At 36.9% G+C, this 22,595-nt stretch overlaps 1 protein-coding gene across 1 annotated transcript in view; it reads right to left on the reverse strand.

Moving 5' to 3' along the window:
* Positions 1-21,110, reverse strand: part of APPBP2 (amyloid beta precursor protein binding protein 2) — a 47,351-nt gene extending 26,241 nt beyond the window's left edge. Inside the window, exons 1-3 of the mRNA XM_037163679.2 lie at positions 20,658-21,110; positions 5,250-5,338; positions 2,469-2,620 (exon numbers count right to left, since the gene is read on the reverse strand). Of these exons, the coding sequence (XP_037019574.1) occupies positions 2,469-2,620; positions 5,250-5,338; positions 20,658-20,795 (379 nt within the window). The 5' untranslated portion in view covers positions 20,796-21,110. The remainder of the gene's footprint in view (positions 1-2,468; positions 2,621-5,249; positions 5,339-20,657) is intronic.
* Between the last annotated feature and the right edge of the window lie 1,485 nt (positions 21,111-22,595).

Raw genomic sequence — 22,595 nt, forward strand, 5'->3', positions numbered from 1 at the left:
GAACAAGAGACACTCCTTTCCGTTTGCTTCCAGTTTCTGTCAGCAAGACTCTTGCTGACAGCAAAGCCCCCAGGGTAATGCTCTTTACTCTGGCAGTGACAATTCATTCCAGTAAGCCTACTGCAGCTATAGTTTTCTAATACTTGCAGAACTAGATTCACAGCCCTCAGATCAGAGATACTAGCCATCTATGTGTCCCCCTAGAGGTCTAAGTTCTAGACCCACGGGGCCCTGTGGCCTAGCAGTATCCCGACTCTGTGGGGCACCTCATCAAGCTTCTAAACTTTAATTCCAATACCATCCCTTAGTTTCCTAAGTCCGAGGGATGGTAGTTAATTCCTGCAGTTGTGTCCATAATATCCAAGTGTTCCCTTTTTGTCTTTTTGAGTTCTCTAATAGCTGTTCTAAAATTCTTTACATTACTGCTCGCTTCGACAGCACATACACTAAAACTCTTTACATTAAATTCTCTCTATACAACATGGATGGACCTTGAAAACATGCTAAATGAAACCAGCCATGGTTTTTTCCCCCACAAAAATCATGAAAAAATATGAGTCCATTTATATAAAACATCTAGAACAGGTAAATATAGTCTATAGAGACAGGGCTAGAGGTGTTGGAAGGAAATGAAGAATGACTGCAAATGGGCATGGGTTTATGGGGGGTGATGATGTTTCTAAAACTTACTGTGGTAATGTTTCTCACAACTCTGTGAATATATGAAAAAAAATTTTTAATTTTTATTTATTCATTTTTAGAGAGAGGGGAAGAGGAGAGAAATATCAATATGTGGTTGCCTCCCAAGCACGCTGTACTGGGGACCTGGCCCACAACCCAGGCATGTGCCCCGACTAGGAATCGAACTGGCGACCCTTTGGTTCACAGCCCACACTCAATCCACTGAGCTATACCAGCCAGGGCTAAAAGTCTTTGAATAGGATACTTTAAACAGGTGAAATGCATGGTATGTGAATTATATCTCAATAAGGCCATTATTTTAAAAATTATCTCCATCACCATCTACTGCTGGTATGAAGTTTTTGCACCGTTTTGGCAATTTTAACATTAAGACTTATAACTGACTCTTCTAGGACTTGGTTCTTCTCCAAGACATTTCTTCAACCTGGCTCATTTCAATGGCCTGATTGTTGTGTTTGTAGAAGTAAGAGGACCTTAGTGAACACCTTAATGCTCACTTTCACATTCCTTTACACTAAATTTCACCCACAGATTTTCATACGACCATCTAAGACTAAAGGAATGTCAGCCTAACATTTACCAAGATCACAAACACTCTCCTGGTAGAGACATTCTTTGGTCATTAATTCCATAATTCTTTGTTGTAATTTAAATTACATGGGACTATTGAAGAATAAATGCTGAGGGTTATTTTCAGAAAACAATGCCTTAAAGTTCCTCCAGCAAACTGTCTATGACCACTACAAAGAATTATTAAGACTGGAGGAAATGACCGTGAAAACTTGCTGGCAAAGAGAGTATATGCGCACGTGTGTGTGTGTGTGTGTGTGTGAGAGCGAGAGAGAGAAAATGCACACACACACATTAATGTGAGAAGTTAAAAATGAAAGGTAGTCTTGGTGATGGAACAGCCCTGTATTTTGATGTTAATGACAGTTATATGAATCTTCACCTTCAAGCAATTGCACAGAAACACACATGTGCATACACGTGATAGAAAAAAAGCAGTAAAAATTCAATAAGGTCTAGTTAACAGTACTAGTGTCAACTTCCTGATTTTGATATTGTATGTCAAACCTACAATCATTTCAAAACAAAAATGTTTAAAAAGAAAGCAAAAAAAAAAGCAATGACTTTAATAAACTGTCTGAAACATTTATTTATAGATTTCCTGAAAGCCATATAAAAGGTTATTCAACACTAAATGGTATTATTCTATACAGACAGTATATAAAACCTCAAAATCCTTTTCCACTTATGTTGTCAGTATTTTCATAATATTCATGAATAATTTCATGAAAATTTTCAGAATTACTCTCATTTTAGAGATGGAAAAACTGAAACCACAAAAGAATTAAGTCCCATATACTAGCATAAAGCTGGTGAAAGAGGCTGGTGGCAGCATGACATGGTAGAAAGAAATGTGGCTTGAAATCATATAGACACAAGATTCTAAACTTAGCTCTACTACTGCCTATGTGACTTGAACAAGTTACTTAACATTTTTTAGTTTTTCCCCCTCATTTTTCAAATAATCTTAATGCCAACACATGACTGAAATGTCAGAAAAATTTAGAAAGATAGCACTTAAGTGCCACAAAAGTTAATGTTCAATAAATCACACAAGTTTTTTTCTGACATTTTTCTCACAACCTCCTTAAGCAGACTGTGGGAATGTCCTGGGAAAATCCTGGATTGTTAAAAAGTTTAATTCTGAATCATGCATGTCACAGGACAAAACACTCCTCTACTGTACCATTACTTACCTAAAACAAAGCCAACTTGAATGGCTTTTTCCTTTACTGCAGCATCTGATTCTGCAATATAAGAGCACCTTCTACTGAATGAATAGGCCAAGACTGAAGCAACTTTTACACCATGATCCATCAAAGCCTGGAAACAATGATGAAGCAAATGTCTGAAGGAGAAGGAAAAGGTTATTTTATAAAGGCAATATGTTTTGTTCTTTTAGAAAGTGCTAGCTTGCTTTTTTAAAATAACAGTACCATTATTTTCCAAGATAGAATAAGACAAAAAGCTTCTGCCTTATGAATTATGAGGCCAACATAATTCATAATTTAGCCTAGTATCTTTACTCAGTGGATCACTCAGTGATCCTGTATGTGTAAATTTGTGGCAACAAAGAATAAAACTAACTTTTAACATCAGTTTTAAAAGCCAAATTGTCTTATAATAATAACCCAATTTAAAAATGGGCACGGATAAGAAAAGATGAAATACTGCCATTTGCAACAACATGGATGAATCTTGAGAACTTCATGCTAAATAAAGTAAGTCAGACAGAAAAAGTCAAGAACCATATGATTTCACTTGTGGGACATGAAACTGAAAGCAACGAATGAACAAACATGAAAAATAAACAGAAGTCATAGACACAGATAACAGTATGGTTGTTACCAAAGGAAAAGGGGAATGGGGAGCTTGCAAAGGATACAGGATGTCAGATATATGGTGACAAAAGCTGATTTGATTTTGGGTGATAAACACACAATGCGATATACAGATGAGGTGTCACAGAACTGTGAATTTGAAACCTATGTAATTTTATTAACTAGTGCCACCACAATAAATTTAATTTTTAAAAAAATGTGCAATGGATTTGAATAGTTCTCCAAAATATACTAAATAGCTAACAAGCACAAGAGAAAATGTTCAACACAATTACTCATTAGGGAAAAGCAAATCAAAATCATAGTGAGATACTATGTCATATCTGCTAGAATGGCTACAGTAATTTCTTTTTAAAAAAGTAATGGCAAGGATATGGAAAAACTGGAACCCTCATGCATCAGTGGTAGAAATATAAAATCCCACTTCTACTATAAAATTCTGCAGCCTCTGTGGAAAACAGTTTAGAGGCTACCTAAAAAGTTAAACATAGGACTATCACATTTATACACTAGTTTTATATATAGGAAAGCTGAAAGCATATGTCTGTACAAAATCCTGTCCATAAACACTTCAGAAAGCATTATTTGTAACTGCCAAAAGAGGGAAACAACTGAAATATCCATCAGCAGATGATCAGATACACAAAACCGTATACCCATAAAACGGAAAATTATTCAGGCATAAAAAAGAAAAAAGTTCCAATATAAGCAACAACATGAATGAACCTTGAAAACATTAGGAAGCAAAAAAGAAGCCAGTCACAAAAAAACTATATATTTTATGACTACATTTACATGAAATATGTAGACAAAGTAGATTAATGGTAGGCAAGAGATTAGGAGTAAAAGGAAAAAGGGCGTGACTGTTAATGGGTACAACAGGATTTCTTTTTTTTTTTTTTTAAGATTTGTTTATTTATTTTTAGAGAAAGGGGAAGAAAGAAAGAGTGGGAGAGAAACACCAATGTGTGGTTGCCTCTCACGTGTCCCCTGCTGGGGACCTGGCCTGCAATCCAGGCATGTGCCCTGACTGGGAATGGAACCAGTGACCCTTTGCTGTGCAGGGCAGAGCTCAATCTACTGAGCCACACCAGCCAGGGTAATTTCGGGGTAATAAAAATGTTCTAGAATGAGATAATGGTAATGACTATAAAACCTATGTACATTAAAAGCCAATGAATAGTACAATTTAAAATGGTTAATTTTATGGTATGTAAACTATCTCAAAAATATTTTAAAACAAAGTATCAAATAGTGGAGTCACTGTTTTGCATAAAGGGGGAAAATGTCAAACTACATGATTTTAGTTTCACAAATAGTATACTAAGCACTTAAAGGATTTGGACTTGGTGAAAGATAACGTGGGAGATGAAAGAGAGGTACTCCACTAAATGTTTATAATGGTCATATTTAGAACTGCAGAGAGAAATTCAAATCCCAGAAAGCTAACCTTTCTTTTAGAGAATGCTTTTTAAAGTTTTTCTGTGGCATTGTTTTACCAAAATGAAGTTCTCATCTACTTTTAACTCATCAGCTAACCAAAAAGTTTCCCTATAGGCTTATTAGTATACAGGCCACTTTTCAAAGTTATCTCTGAGAAGTGAACTGTTGTTAATTTTTACCCATTTTAGTCTATCCCTCTCTAAAATACAAAATCATCTATGAGGAAAAGATGTCATAGATCTTTTTCAATGCTGTAACCCCAGCATTTAGAACAATACCTGATATATACTAGGCAAATTAAGTATTTATTTAATATGTTAAACAAGTGAAACTACTTCATAATATTAATATTAAAGATTAGTAACATTTAGTAAAACTGTATTGTTATTTTCCTAGAATGTGGGTTAGGGAAAAAATGGCATTTAAAGCAAGTTTCAGAAAAACACTAAAGAGAACGGCAAGTACAATCAAAAGCCGCATCACCTCCACCTGGCTCCAACTGCATAACAACAGCCACAATAGGGAAGATGAATTCAGTCTCCTTTTCTTGAACACAGAAAGCAATGGTGGTATTAACAGCTTCACAACAATGTGCATGTACTTAATACCACTGATTTTTACACTTAGAAATAGTTACAATGGTAAAATTTAGGTTGTGCATAATTTACCACAATTTCTAATGAATTAATTTACCTTTTATCCAGAGCTCTCAATACTTTAGCAAAAACTTCCAATTCACAAAATTCACTGCCCAGTTGACATAAGCGTCCTTGTTGATAAAGCTGAAATAAAAAACCAAAAAATAATTTTTTAATTTCTATTTTAATTTCTACTTCAATTATACTTTATGAATATAATTTGATGAACCTAATATTAGATGAATTTAATGAATAATATTCAAAGTTGGTATGATTACATAGTAATATCAGGAAATATGTTTGTGCTAAGAGAAATGTAACATTAAATTAAAAATTTCTACAAATTGTATAAAAGCACTTTATTATACTTTTAAATTTTATTTATTTATTTTTAGAGAGGGGGGAAGAGCGAGAAAGAGGGATAGAAACATCAATGTGTGGTTGCCTCTCTGGCACCACCTACTGGGGACCTGGCCAGCAACCCAGGCATGTGCCCTAACTGGGAATGGAACTGGTGACCCTTTGGTGCAGAGGCCGGCACTCAATCCACTGAGCCATACCAGCCAGGACCATATAAAAGAATTTTAATAGTTGTATATGATAGAAATTAGTATTTGTATACCATACGATTTTACTTATATGTGGTATCTGAAAACCAAAATAAATGAACAAACAAAACAGAAACAGATTCACAGATGCAGAGAACTCATGGTCACCATAGGAGAAAAGGGTTAGGGATCTGGGTGAAGAAGGTAAAGGGATTAAGAAGTACAAATTGGTAGCTGCAAAACAGTCATAGGGAACCATCAATAATATTGTAGTAACTACAACTAAGTATGGTGCCAGGTGTGTACATGAATTATTGGGAGGATCACTTTGTTAATTATGACTGTCTAACCACTATGCTATACACCTGAAACTAACATAACGTTGAATGTCAATTGTAATTGAAAAATAAAATTACAAGTGGATCAAAACACTGATACATTTACACAACAGAATACTATGCAGAAAGCAAGGGGCTCCTGCCCTTCAGGACAACACGGATGGAACTAGAAAGAAAGCATTATGCTAAGTGAAACAAGCCAAATAGTGAAAGAGAAATACTATATGATCTCACCTGTAAGTGGAACCTAATCAACAAAACAAACAAAAAAAATACAACCAGAGACATTGAAATAAAGAACAATCTGACAGTAACCAGAGGTGTGGGAAGAGGGATAACAGGGAATGATGTGGGGCGGGGGGGGGGGGGGGGGGTGAGGATCAAAGAAGATGTAAGTAAGACACCTGGACAAAGCCAAAGGGGGTAAAGTTCAAGGGGGGAGGCAGGGATGGGTAGGGCTGTGGGGGTATGGTGGGGTGAAAATGGAAACAATTGCACTTGAAAAAAATTTAAAATAAATAAATAAAAATAAATTTTTTAAAAAGAAATTAGTGTAAAACAGTATCTGGTACATGGTAATACAAAGTATTATATACTTATGTATTTATTAAATAAACATTAAAAAGTCATACTGAAGAAACTTTCAAAATTAACTTTTTTCTTTAAACAAAACTGGATATAATCAATGTAAAATCATCAAACTGAAAGCAAAGATCATGCACGGAAGCCAGAAGTGATCAATGTGCCCCACCAGACTCTTCAGACCACCATGAGAATCTCAGTTCAGTTCTGAGCATGATACTTCACGAGTAGGCTGACAGTAGGTCATATCTAAAGTAATCCAGAACAGCAGGATTTTTAACTATTATCACAACCATTTATTCACTTTTCTACATTTTTAGAACCTCTATGTAAATTTTTTTAATGAAAGATTTTATTTATTTTTAGACAGAAAAAGGGAGGAAGAGAGTTAGAGAAACATCAATGTGTGGTTGCCTCTCACATGGCCCCTACTGGGGACCAAGCCTGCAACCCAGGCATGTGCCCTGACTGGGAATAGAACTGATGACCCTTTGGTTTGCAGCCCGCCCTCAATCCACTGAGCCACACCAGCCAGGACTCTATGTAAAATATTTTAATGAATGTGTTAAGTGTTTATCACAAATAATACATGCATATGGTTAAAAGGAGACAAATCCTATTGCCTCTCTTTTCCCTAACTCCACTTCATCAAATGGTTTTGAAAATTATCACAGGCTAAGAGTGAACAGCTTAGTCTTACTATCAAATTAGCACACAAATAATTTAGACTAACTCCCCCAAACAAAAATTTAGGAAGGTTTATAAAGATGTAAAAGAAACTGAGTCCACAACTATGCTCTAAGAATAACTACAAAGGCCTATAGACTATCTATGAAACTCACACAGCTTACTCATGTTTGAAACTGTTATCCCTCCGAGTCATTAAAAAGCAAAAATCTTCTAAAAAAGGGGTTGTTATAAAAAAAAAATTACCATGATACACATAAAACAAGTTTTCGGGAAACTTTTGTTTCTAAGTTATATATCTCCATCACATATTTATGTATGTTTTTTAAAAAAATCTGGATTGATATTCAATATAACAGATATTTATGGTATAGAATTTATATCTCAAATATTTCATCTCCACTCTCCCCTTCATCTTTCCTCCGGATTACTGCAAAGGTTTGGTAGAACTGAACTCTTTTCCATTACCATTCTCATCCCCCTGTATTCAACTGTCCACATGGTAGCCAGAATGATCTTTTTAAAAAGGTAAATTGGGCACTGGCTGAGTAGCTCAGCTGGTTAGTGTGTCCTCCCGATAAACCAAAATTACAGGTTTGAGCCCCTCTACCCTCCCCCACCCAGTCAAGGGACTTAGGAGAAGTAACCAATGAATGCTTAACTAAGGGGAACAACAAATCAATGTCTCTCTCTCAAATCAAAAAATTTAAAAACTTAAAAAAAAGTAAATTATTTCATGCCATTCTTTTTAAAGCCTTTCAATGGGACTCTCGACATGAACATTTTGGATTACCAAAATCTTTAACGTGGCCAACATGTCTCTACAAATTGTCTGATTCTTGCCTATGTTTCAAATTTCACCTTTTACCATTCTTTCTGCCTATCCCTTACATTCCTAACACATTAGTTTTCTTTTAGCTTTATCTCACCTCACCGCTTCTGCACACATAAATTGCTGCCTTTATGTGAAGCACTGGTACCATGATTCTTTACTTGGTTAATGTTATTCATCCTAATGGTTTTATCTAACATGTCATTTGATCCCCCAATCTAAATTCTGTTCCCTATTATACTTTCTCACGATTTTTCCTCCATAATAGGTAGCATCAAGACATGCATGCACATGTTCACTTAAACAATAATTTGTTAACCACGTCACTCCATTATATTCTACACTCTATGATGTGACCATTGTCACCACTATATTATTCCTAATACCTAGCACAGTTCCTATCATTCAATATATATTCAGTATTTGCTGAATGTATAATGCAAATTGGCAGCAATCTACTTTGGATGTAACTCAGAAACTTAGAAGAAAATAAATTCAAGCCAGTCTCTACTCTGGAGTTTATCATTATTTACTTAAAACTGCCCAAATTCATTTAATAAATCTGACACTAAGAGCCCTGGCTGATGTAGCTCAGTGGACTGAGTGCCGGCCTGCAAACCAAAGGGTCACTGGCTTGATTCCCAGTCAGGGCACATGCCTGGGTTGCAGGCCAGGGCCCCAGTAAAGGACATGCAAGAGGCAACCACACATTGATGTCTCCATCCCCCTCTTTCTCCTTCCCTTACCCTCCCTAAAAAGAAATAAATAAAATCTGAAAAAGCAAATTTGACACTAAGAAAAACCCCAATTTCACAGTCAGTTACCGCCTCCCCAAGCAGACTGTAAGCACCTTAGTGAGAAACATTTACTAAACAGTCTTATGTCCGTCTGTACAGTACTCCATATAGAACAGTGCTCATGCAATAAACTCTGAAAATAAATTTGAATGCAAACTTAATAACCTGGAGTCATGAAGAACATAAAGTGCCAGTACCTAAATGGAAAAATCAGAACAAATTCTAATAGCTGCTTAAATTTAGAGAGAAAAATAAGTGTTTCCTATTTTAACATCTAATCTTTTACCAAGTAACCTGGGCATATGCATTACATGAAACTCTTAGCTTATAGAACCTATTTTATCTTTTTGATTCTTCACATCAAAGGCAAATGTATTACAGCTGGACCATTCTACTTATTTGTTTTTATTAACTTAATAAACTACAGGAACATTAGTGTAAAACACTATGCCAAGTATCAGGGTTATGGCGGTGACTGTGGTCACCACAGTAGTGCAAGGTCAGTGGGAATTGTTATTTGATCTAAAAAAATTTAAAGCCTGTCAGAACAGTAAAACAATATTCACAGATTATACAATAAAGGTAGGTGGAGTGTTTTAGAAAAACAAGTAAGATACCCACTCCAAGGAAAAATGTCAACTGAATTTTGAAGAGGAATGGGAATAGAGCTTCTGGCAATATGGCCGATCACACGCATGTGAAAACCTTCCAATCTCTTTGCAAATGCAGGAAAATTCTGGATAAAATATCACAAAATAACTTTTGGATAAATAGCCAAGTTTAAAACCAAGAGCAGAAATTCCACAGCACTCCCAAATTTAGAAGACACAAATTCAAAAATGGCTAGAGGGAAGAAAAACAGAATAGCTTATACCTCTGAATGGTTTTGGACTAGAGTGCAAAGATAAAAACAAGTCCAGGCAGAAGAGCCTTGTAAGAAAAGGGATGTGGAGCTAGCCTATCTGCCTAAAGCCAGGAGTAAAAAAAGCTTGAAATATCACCCACAGCCTTAACACAAAGTCAGCTATGAAAACCCAAAACTTCCAGCCTAAGACACACATGAGTATGCAGTCCAAATTCATACTACCCAGACAATTTACAGAATCCGAACCTAGACACTGACATTAAAAACTGACCTGAAACCAGTGAAACCCATAAAGTCTCCACAGAAACAAAAGCTAGAAGGGATGATAAAAATGTTTTATATTCTGACCACTGAAATCTAGAATGCAGCAAAAGGAGATTATACAGGGCAAAGCATCCTGTTTCTTCAACAAATAAATTATGAAGATATTAAAACAGATGGAAAGGTAACCTAGAGATCAAGAGAGATTTAAGAAATATAGTAACCAAGATACAAGTCCTAGAGCTTATCTGGATCCTAACCCAAACAAGCAAACTGTAAAGGTATATACATATTTGACACTTGAAACAACTGAAATTTGAATGACTGGATATTTTAATAACATTAAGGAACTGCTATTAATTTTTCTTAGGTGTTATAATAGTATGATAGCTACTAAAATATTTACAGATAAAATTATATTATTTCTAAATTTGCTTTCAAATACTATAGAAAAGGGGAACTTGACGGAAGAACAGATTCAGCAACATAACTAGACAAGTATTTTAACTGTTAAAGCTGAGCAATGAACACATGGAGGTCCATTATTTTATACTATATACTTTTGTGTTCTTTTTTTCCCCCACAAAAGATTTTTAAAAATGTCCTTTATTCCTAAATATATCCTTTACCTCATAAGTAAATAAAAGTAGCAATATTTTGTTTTAATATACATGCTATCTTCACTTAAAAGCTACATTTAGTGTTCTCTAATCTCAGAATTCATCTGAAATGTAACTCTGAAAAAAACTCACAATTGGGCTATAATGTTGATATTCCTTTACTTTGTCCTTATATTGTATACTTCATGTGATGCCCTTCTCATCTGCTAACTGCATTGTGATCTCGAATTATATTTAGTCACACCTCAGTACTTGTCTGCTTCAGGATTTGTCAAGCCCTGTACTCGTTGCATTTTGACCCAGAAAAAAATGTTTCAGGACTCATCACACTTGCCAGCTCTTGAATGAGTCACAATGCTGCCCAGCAAGAGAAAATGCTTCATCATGCATCACTTGCCTGAACTCCTGGGCTGCCACTATGGGCAACTAGTGATTGGCAGCTTCATTACAACTACTTAACTGCCATATTCCTTTCAATATTTTATTTTTGTGAAGCTGCACTTGCAGTGGTTACTATGATAAAAACTAATGTGCAAAAATATCAATATGGAACAGAAAATGGTGGTGTCCTGATTCCAATATCTGGCAAGTTGTACAGTGCCCTATAAACACACATTTCATTAGTAATCATGATTATTTAAGGCACTGGTTGGGTAGCTCAGTTGTAAAGTAACAACTGAAGTAAAAAAGCACTGGCTGGGTAGCTCAGATGGTTGGAATGTCATTCTGATGCACCAGGGTTGTGGGTTTGATCTCTGGTCAGGGCACATTCAGGAATCAACCAGTGAATGAATAAATACGTCAAAAAACAAATTGATGTTTCTTTTTCTCTCTAACTTTTAAAAAATTTTGCACATTTTTAACGGCTCTTAAATTGTTAGGACAAAGGTATACTAAGTTGTTTGTATCTAACTACATAATAGGTATTTCTTTTGGCATAGGGGTGCCAGGAACCAAGTGCTGTGAAGGGAAAAAGTTTGGGAGCCTCTGGTATATACTCCTGTTACTGGTTTATTTCATGCAATATTATTTGTAAGAATCACCCATTTTAAACAGGTGCAGTTCATTCATTTTCACTGTATAACAATTCACTACGTGAATATCCCACAATTTATTTATTGAACACTTTCTACTTTTTGGTTATCGTGGATAGTCTTGCTATAAACTTTCTTATGTGTATGTATCTTGAAGTGGAATTAATGGGTTAGAGTATGTACATGGTCAATTTTAGTAAATAATACTAGCTTTTTCAAAAATGGCATATCAATTTACATTCCCATTAAACAGTGTATTGAGAATTCTGACTACTCCATATCCTTATCAACACCTTTTTCTTTTTCATTTAGTCATTCTTAAGAATGTGCAGCAGGACAGCAATTTCCCTGAAGACAAATTGAGGTTGAGCCCGTTTCTAAATGTTTTGACAGAGCCTTTCAATATCCTCTTTCTGAATGCCCATTCAAGTTCTTTCCCCATTTAAAAAACAAAAAGGTTATTTAATTTCTAGTTCTTTAGATGCAGTAAGAGTCCTCTGTCAGATATACAACCTGCAAATCTCTTCTCCCACTCTGTGGCTTGGGTTTTTCACTATTTTAATGGTATTTTTTGATGAATAGATGTTCTTGATCTTAATATCGTTCATTTATTAAATCTTTTTATTTAGCCCACTTTTGTATCCTACTTAATAAAGCTTTGCTGATATAATTTCTCCCTAAAAATCTTCTTTTCACGTTTAGATCAATAATTCATCTAAAAATAATTGTTGTGTATGGTGTAAATAAGTCGTGACACTTCCCCCCATATGCACACCTAATTGACCACTACAATTCACTTGATTTTCCTTTCCCCACTGTATTTGTGTCAATTTTTCATAAATTAGGTGACAGTACATATGTCAGTCTTGGTTTTGGACTGTTTTGTTCCATTGGTATATTTGTCTATCCATGTTTTGTTACAGCTTGATATTGGCTAGTCTAAATCCTCTGAATTTACTTTATTTCTTTTTAAAGATTTTATTTACTTATTCTTTAGAGAGAGAGAAAGAGAAGGAGAAACAGAGGGAGAAAAACATCAATGTGTGGTTGCCCCATACATTCCCCCAACTGGGGACCTGGCCTGCAACCCAGGTATGTGCCCTCACTGGGAATCAAACCAGCAACTACTTGGTTTACAAGCCCGCACTCAATCCACTGAGCTACACAAACCAGTGCAGGATTTTCTTTCTTCTTCATGACTGCTTTGGCTTGATACTGCATTTTAATGTGCCTTTCAGTTGAGCATCTTTTGATATTTACTGCCCATTCCTATTTTTCTTCTTCTATGTGATGGCTGTTCAGGTCTTCTGGAAATGAGTTGGTTGTCATTAATAACAGCTCTTCCTGTATTAGGAAATTCACCCCTTATCTGTCATGCTGTCATTTGCATAGTTTTTAAAACATGTGCTTATAACTCTTCATGTACTCAAAAATATCGACTTCTTTTTTTCCTTCTAGGTTTTGATTTCATGCTTAGAAAAGTCTTCCGCATGCCGAGATGGCATTCTAGTGTTGGCGAGACAAAATTTCACCTTGTACAACATTACTTATTTTTATAATGATTGCCATTTTAAAAATTTAAAATTTGTAAACTACCTTAAAAATATTTTCCTTAAAGAAGAAATTCCAGTCATTTCCTACTGCAAGATACTGACCCAATAATTTATTCTGATACTTTTATGATTTCACTTGCCATATTTAAATCTTTAACCACCAGAAGTTCATTTTGGTATATGGTGTGAAGTAGAGGTCTTTTACCCCAAACATTCAGTTGCCCAAGGTTTGGGGTTTTTGTGGGTTTTTTTGACATGTCCCCATTTATTTAAAATATAACATTTCATAACTTTACCATATACTAAATTCTTAAATATGCTTTGGTGTCTGTCTTGACTGTCCATTATGTTCTATAAATCAATTTCTCTCTCTGCTGTTCTTCTGCCAGTTCTACATTGTCTTAAAATATTGGGTTGCCCTGGCTGGTGTAGCTCAGTGGATTTGGCACAGGCCTGCGAACCAGACAATCGCAGTTCCACTCCCAGTCAGGGCATATGCCTGGGTTGCAGGCCGGTTTCCTGCAGGCCAGTTCCCCGCAAGGGATGCATGAAAGGCAACCATACATTGATGTTTCTCTCCCTCTCTCCTTCCCTTCCCCTCTAAAGATAAATAAATAAAATCTTTAAAAAAAAAATTGGGTTGGCCAAAACCTTGATTTATTTTTTTCCATAAAAAAAGACACGTTATTCATTTTCATCAATAGATTTAACATTTTGGATATTTTGACTATGTTGGCTATCTCCTGCTATTGGCTTCTCATAGGTAGAGGCCAAGGGTGCCGCTAAACATCTTACAGTGCCTAAGACAGCTAAACAGCAATTATTTGGTCAAAATGTCAATAGTACCAAGAAACAGTGCAAACCACTTTGGACACGTTTGTTCAGTCACAGCACCTTCCCAATACAATGCACAATTTTTTTTGCACTTCAGTTTCATTTTTACCTTTCTTGAAATAATAAAACACAATACACTGAAAACACTGCAAATTTTCTTCTACCTTCAATACTAAAATGGCTGCACAAAAACTTACCAATTTTTATAAGTGTTTTTTTAATGCAGTTGATATGACAGCTTTCACAAAACAATTTAACAAAACTGTTTCAAATGAAGTTAAAGACAACCTAAGCACTATGAGAGTCATCATATGGAAAAAACTAAATGAACTTTTGGCCAACCCAATATGTAGTTAATATAATTGACTGTCTTATAATGCAAATATCTCCTAAGTATTGTGCATCTTCAAAATTTCCTTGACTCATTAATTCTCATGTTAATTCATTTCCCCAGATGGACTTTAGACTTAATCAGTTTCCTATACCCTACAAAATTCTGAGTCTGATTCAAATTGTGATAAATTCATAGCTTAAACTGAGATGAGTTGACAAACTTATAACATTACTTTCCCATTAAGACACACGGCATGGCTAGCTATTTATGTTCTCTTATACCTCTTCTTCAAATAGTTCTAGTTTTCAACTTATTAACCCTAAAAGCTCTTTATATAAAAAGATTATTTTTCAAAAATTATTTGTTTTTATTTTTTAAATATTTTATTTATTTTTAGACAGAAGAGAGGAAGAGAAACACTGACATGAGAGAGAAACATCCATCAGTTGCCTCTCAGACGCACCCATGCTCAGAGTTAAACCTGCAACCTGGGTGTGTGCCTTGACCAGGAAATGAACTTGTGGTTTTTAGCTTTGCAGGTCAATGCCCAACAAACTGAGCCACACTAGACAGGGTTAAAAAAATATATTTTTATCTCTTTGGCTGTCAAACATGTTTCAAGAATTCTTTTTCAATTTGTTACCAAGCCAATTTTAAAAGATTATCAGAATATTAGCTGAAACAAATACATAGCTATATATCAGAAATATTCCCGGAAAAAAATTAACTCTAATACTAAATCAGGTATGAATTCATATGGTTTTCATCGTGAGACTTACAATAATAATTTTTAAAAAAACAGGCCTGGATGGTGTGGCTCAGTGGATTGCACACTGGCCTGCAACCGAAAAGGTCGATTCCTGGTTCAGTTCCTAGTCAGGGCACATTCCTGGCTTGTGAGCCAGGTCCCCAGTTAGGGGCATATGAGAAGCAATCAACTGATGTATCCCCTATACTTTGATGTTTCTCTCCCTCTCTCTTTCCCTTACCATCTAAAATAAATAAATTTAAAAGAAAAACCCTACGTGAATAGTGTGGGGAAAGTTGGACAGATACGTGCAGAAAAATAAAACTAGACCAGCTTTGTATACCACACACAAGAATAAATTCAAAATGGATCAAAGACTTAAATGTTAGACCTGAAAACCAAAAAAATCCTAGAAGAAAACAGGCAGCAAAATGTCGGCTGTTGCTCAGAGCAATATTTTATTGGACATATCTTCCCAAGCAAGGGAAACAAAAATAAAATAAAATAAACAAATGGGACTATATAAAACTAAGAAGTTTTTGCACAGCAAAGGAAAACACCAACAAAATAAAAAGACAACCCACAAAATGGAAGAGCATATTTGCCAACACATCTGATCAGGCTTAATATTCAAAATTTATAATGACCTTACAAAACTCAACACCAAAAAAACAAACCACCCAATTAAAAATGGGCAAAGGACCTGAATAGACACTTTTCCAAAGAGGACACATAGAGAGGTGGCCAAAAGACATATGAAAAGATACTCAATGTCACTAACCACCAGAGAAATGCAAATTAAAACCACAATGAGATACTACCTCACACCTGTCAGAATGGCCACCATCAATAAATCAACAAACAAGTGCTGGTGAGGACGTGGAGAAAGGGGAACCTTGTGCACTGCTGCTGGGAATGCGGACTGGTGCAGCCACCGTGGAAAGCAGTATGGAGATACCTCAAAACATTAAAAATGGGCCTGCTGTTTGGCCCAGTGATCCCACTTCTGGGAATATATCTGAATGAACCCAAAACAGTAATTCAAAAGAACATAAGCACTTCTACATTCATTGCAGCGTTCTTTACAATGGCTAAGATATGGAAGCTGCCCAAGTGTCTATCAGTAGATGAGTGGATAAAACAACTATGCAACATTTACATGGTGGAATACTACTCGGCAGTAAAAAAATAAATAAATAAAAATTTACTCTGTGCGTCAGCATGGATGGACCTAGAGAAGGCTAAGTGAAATAAGCCAGTCAGAGAAAAACAAACATGACATGATTTCACTCTTATGTGGAATTTAATGAACCAACTGAACTAACAAGCAAAACAGAGACAGACTCATAGATAGCAGTATGATGTAGAAGGAGTGAGGAAAAAGGACTCATGGACATGGACAATAGTGTGGTGATAGCTGGGGAAAGGGAGATAGATATGAGGCCACTAAATAGCAATGAAAAAAATACAATAAAAAAGAAAAAAAACACTCAGTTTGAGTGAAAACAATAAACAGAACAAATTACTGAAATACTTCACCCAGCCAAAACTTAACTCTGTGGAAAATTTTGTAATTGAAACAGGACACAAAATATATCATTCGGCAGTTAAAATGAAAAGGAAAGATCATACTTTTTATTCTTTAAAGAAACCAACTTTTCATTGTTTGTTTTCACTTGGTATGATTTTTTTTAATTCCTTCTATTCACCTTATCCACTCCTATAACTAAATGGCTGACAACCCTTGGATAAAAACTAGGGCAGATACAAAGACATTATTTTGTAGGGTGTTACTTTTTATTAAATCATCTATACCACCTGCCAATTTTTTGGAAGTGAACTTCCCTTTTCATATATCTCCGTAGCCATTTCCAACTTTGGTTTAGCTATCCTACATAAAAACCAGCATTCCTAGCCCTCACTACCAGATGACCTTACCTCCTTATTCATGACAACCCTTCTTTACAAACTTACCTACGTTGATACTTTATATCCTTAACACTTTTCATCTGATCTTAAAGGAAGTATTCTTTCTCTACCTCCAATTTATGACTGACACCTTAATTGATGCAGCATGAAGGAAGGGGAAGACTCATTAATTGATGTTTCTGCTTAGGGACTCTGCTCCACAATTTATTTCCTGACTCACATATATTTATTTAACCTCACTCTGTTTTGGTTTCTGCCATTCAGCCAGGAAATATATTCTAATGTCTTCCATTCTTTAAAAAAACAATCTTCTCTGGCTGGTGTTGCTCAGTAGATTGAGCGCCGGCCTGCAAGCCAAAGGGTCCCGGGTTCGATTCCCAGTCAGGGCACATGCCTGGGTTGTGGACCACATCTGGCCCCCAGTACAGGGTGTGTAAAAGGCAACTACACATTGATGCTTCTCTCTCTCCCTCTCTTTCTCCTTCCCCTCTCTCTAAAAAGAAATAAAATGTACTTTTAAAAAACCCTTCATGGGTTTACTCTTTATACATATCAACACCCTTCTCCCTCCCTGTTGTGGAAAGCAGACAGCGTGCCTACTTCTTCAGCTCCCATTCATTCCACAATCCCACCTCCTAAAGCTTTCTGTTGGTACCTTGAAGATAAAGACAAAAAAAATAACATAGTTGACACTGGACTAAACTGATCAAGAGGGATGGTTTCACAAATACTATAATTTTGTATATGACTGTGCCTGTTGATGGAAGCTGGAACTGCCAAAAGGAGCTAATTATGAGTTTTTCCTTGGCTCCAAATTGAAGAAAATGCAAATGTAAAAAGTAAATCGCTTAACATTTTCACAAATTGGGCACAGGATGAGTATCTTATAAGTATTAAAATGCTTTAAAAGTCTCTTATGTTCATACGTTGACACAATGTTTAAAAGTTAAGTTCCTTCTTATATTCCCTTTAGATTCAAGACTAAGTCCAGGGATTGACTTTCACTCTAGTTGCTTCTGTAAAAGTTAATAAAAGTTAGTTCTATAATATCTTTCATAAAAATAATCTACCTCAAGATGCAAAATCTTTCCAAGCAAGAAAGCAAGGTCCAAAGGAACTAAGTGCTAGGTATGAGACCTTGACTGTTGGGTTGGCCAAAAAGTTCATTTGTTTTTTTTTCTGTAGCTAGCTCTAACAGCACTTAGTTATCTTTAATTTCATTCAACACAATTCTGTTAGATTGTATTATGACAACTGTAATATCAGCATGCATTAAAAAAACATCAAAATTGTTGAATTTTGTGTAGCCATGTTAATGTTGAAGATGGAAGTAATATGAAGATGAAGTAATATGTAACATTTCAGCATACTATGGTTTATTATTTCAAGAAAGGTAAGAATGCACTGAAACACAAAGATTTGTGCAGTGGATGGAGATGGTGCTGTGACTGATAGAACGCATCAAAAGTGGTTTGTGAAGTTCTGTGCTGAAGATTTCTTACTGGACTATACTCCATGGATTGGTAGACCAGTTGAAGTTGATAGCAATCAAATCAAGGCACTGAGAACAATCAACGTTATACCATGTGGGAGACAGCTGACATACTCAAAATATCTAAATCAATAGAGCTATTGGTGAAAATGAAAGACGTGTCTCTTACAGAAAAAAACTAAAAGGACTTTTTGGCCAACTCAACATATACTTAACTTTCTCACCTCATACAGGGTTTTACCCTATTTTACAGTCGATGAGGGTTGAACTAGATAACATGTGTAAAACCTTCGTTCTAGGCACATGCTAAATAACTTCCTTCGCCTTAGCACAGTGCCATACTTCCAAAAGACATACACCTATTAAAGGTAAAGGTGTACCAGAAAGGAGCAATATTAAAACTTTGTGAACTCCGTGAAAAAGAAAATGTGGGAAAAGCACCTTCTGTTCATACTAACAATCTTCGAATGGAAAGCTTCAATCAGAAGCAGATTACTAGAAGATATCAAAGTATTTTATTTTGAGAGAATTCAACTATGAAATGTACTTGGATGAAATTTCTAGTTATTTTTCTCTAAAAGTGTAAAAGATGGCATATGATTTAATAAAATGGACAAAGGTAGCACACACACAAAGCTGAAGCTTCTGGTTGAGAAAGACAACTCTCATCCTCCCCTGGGAGGAATGAATTTTAAATATACAATGTTTCCTTAGATATAAACAAAAGACAATGTATCAAAGGGATTTAAAAGGAAGGGAAATTTTTCTCAAACACCCTCCCCATAATAATATGCATGACCAAAATGAATCTTCTCCAAATATTTTGGGGGAACATTTGAATTTTTAGAATTCAAACTGGTGTAAATCAGTTGGGTTTAACAGAATGCATCAAGTTGACTGCTTTCCGAAAAATTATTCTGGGGTGGAGAAAGCAGGCAATCTTCCCCATAAAACAACTGTTATAAAACATACACATATGAGAACATATACATCTGTAAAATATCAGTTTACACTGTTCAAGCCAACTTAAAAAGCAGAAGGAAATATTTTTAATATATAAAAAATAAATCATACTCTATTTCTGGTCAAATTTTGTATGGGTGGCCTTTGGAGAAAAGGAGTTACCCACGCCAATTTCAAGGCAAGGAGAAATGAATAATAAATCCACTGTTCACACTCAAATGTTGGGGCGGGGGTAGGAAAAGGGAGGCTCCAAGGCCATAAAGTTCTCCTCCCTCTCTAAACACTGCAAAAATTGTCCTCATCTAAAGACTGTTACCCTTGAAACTCCTTGCAGAGTGACTTGGAGACTTTTTGTTGCGATTTTCGAGGGGGAGCGACTTAGGAATGCTGCAAGATTGCAACTTCCAAATACATGGATGTAATCTAAATTCTAAAGTATTTTTCTTAGGATTCCCCCCTTCGTTTCAAGTAGTTTATCAACACTTCCATATTAATAAAATCTCCAAGTACAAATGAAAACCAAAGCTTTAAAGAACAGGCGAATAATACACACAACTGTTTTCAATAATTCCTCAATTTCCTCTCGATTAAGATGGGAAAAGAGAAATCAAGGAACACGAGAGGGTAGAAAGGGGGCGGAGGTGGGGGAGAGCAGAGCAAAAGATCCAGCTGATGCTGACATTTAATTAGGAAGAGAGCAAAAAATATACCGAAGACACAGGCTAGAAGGGAAGGACCTGAGTGGGATAGAGGCGCAATAAAGTCCACGCAAAGGCCTACCCCGGGGGGCATAGTGTAAGAGGGAACACCAAAACGGGGACAGACACGTTTGGAAAAAATACCAATCAAGGCCAAAGATCTCGAAAGACAGAGACTATGGAGCTAGGGTGTCTCTACCCTGGCAACCTGGAGATTGCACCAGATGTCTCGGGAGGCCATCATGCTACAAGGGGTGAGGGGTTAACTGCAGGGGTTCGCAGACGTGGAAGGGGGTGCGGCCCCTCGGGTTGCCGCAGGAGAGCGAAGAGCAGGCCCACGGTCCGTACCTTGTAGTAAACATCGAACTGGATGTTCTCCGGCAAGGAGCGGATGTCTCGGCGGGAACGGATGTAGTTGTCCACGACGGCGGAGATGGCGGTGTTGTAGAGAGTCTCTGGGATCCACTCTAGTTCCACGGCCGCCATCTTCCTTCCCTCCTCCTCCGCCTCCTCCGCCGCCTCCTCCCGAAGGCCCCCGCCTCCCTCCGTAGCGAACTCCTCTGCGGCCCTGGAGGATTCGGAGGGGCGGCGGCAGCCACCCACGCGGGCACACAGCAGAAGGGCACGGCCACCCTGGCTTTTCCGGGGGCGAACTCTGGGGCAGCAGCAGCAGACGTAGGCCCGGGTGAGGAAGGGGACAGTCGGCAGGGCACAGTGGGCCAAAGCCTCACATTCCGGGTTTGAGAGAAACCCGGGTTCCGTCCCAGCGCCGATCTCTGCAGGGGCGGGGCTGCGTGTGCGCCGTCATGACGTCAGCGCACGCCGACGCGCAGAAGGGAAGGAATGCGGCAGGCGGAAAACTTGGAAAGAAAAGAGACGTGATACCCCTTCCACTGAGAACGTGCTTTCTTCTAAGGAACCGCAGTTATGTGGATGCGGGTAGACTTTTTACACTGGGACGAGTTAGTCCAGCGTTTTTACCTGCACGTTCCGAGTCAGTCGGGCGCAACAGTCCTTTCGGCAGAACCTGCCTTAGGCACTTAACCTTTCGTGGCTCAGGTAAAAATTTAGATCCTCTTCTCACAAAAATGCACAATTATGAGTATATTGATGATTATGCATTCAGGAGTTTACATTACTCTAGAAACCTTGACTTAGACTCCGGTCCCTAAGCCAAGTTTAAAACCTTTGGTGCTGGAACTAGGGGTCAAGATGGAAGGCAGATTTTAATTTCATCGCATAACCGTCTCACTGTTTGAACTTTTTTTTAAACCATGTTTCTTTTTCCAAACAAAATTTAGAGAGAGAGAGAAGAAAAAAGCTCTTGCTTTAGCAGAATTTAGTAGGCAGGTTAACCTGATTATGGAATTAGCAAATAGTAGTGATAGGACTATGTAGTACGATAGCAATGAGGATTTCCATTTTTCCCCATAATTCTAGTCTGGGCTTCAGGGGAATTGTTAAAAAATTGAGAGTACTTATTTCAGCTTCCATTCGTCCTCAGCCTGAACATTAGCTATTTGTGTAGTACTCTTGTCTATATCAGTTCTTACTATGATCCATATAACTAAGAAAGCTGTGATTGGCCTTAAGGCAGCATTGCCAGATTTTAGCAAGTAAAAAAAAAATGCAAATGTCCAATTACGTCTTAATTTCAGGTAAACAATGATAGTTTTTAAATATGTTACATGCAGTAGTTTTACCCACCATGTCAAGTCACTCAAGCACACCAGTTCCTTCAGCAAATCCTCAGGAGTTCTTAGACCTTAGACCTTTGGAAGCTGTTTGAACCTCTTCCCCCCGAAATGCATAATTATCCATGCAAATACTCATCATTCATCTGAAATTCAAATTTAACTGGACATGAGTATTTTATCCGGCAACCCTGCCTCAAAGGATGCACAAATCCCCTGAAATTGAATGCAGATGTTATAGGACATGTTGGTTGAATCAGGACCTGGACTCAAATCCTATAAACAGATTGTATCAGACACAGGTATTGATTGCTGTATGGACTTTAGATGCTGCTGGACAGAACGAGACATCCAAAATTGTATATAGACAGTAGTGTCTCTGTGAATGAAAGGGCCTCTTAGTCCCTTCATCATTTTGAGATGAAGTTACTAAAATGTGTGTGATAAACTGGGAGTCCCTGATCAAGGGCAGACTGATTGCTCAAAAGGACAGGAACAAGGAGGAACAATTCACCTTAAGGGGTGGAGTCAGAATCAGTGGGCTGGCATCTGTACAAAGGACCAGAGGGGAACACTGACTCCAAACTAGAAC

This window comes from Artibeus jamaicensis, unplaced genomic scaffold, assembly GCF_021234435.1.
Source record: "Artibeus jamaicensis isolate MK-2021 breed Jamaican fruit bat unplaced genomic scaffold, CSHL_Jam_final contig_1998, whole genome shotgun sequence".
NCBI classification, from domain to species: domain Eukaryota; kingdom Metazoa; phylum Chordata; class Mammalia; order Chiroptera; family Phyllostomidae; genus Artibeus; species Artibeus jamaicensis.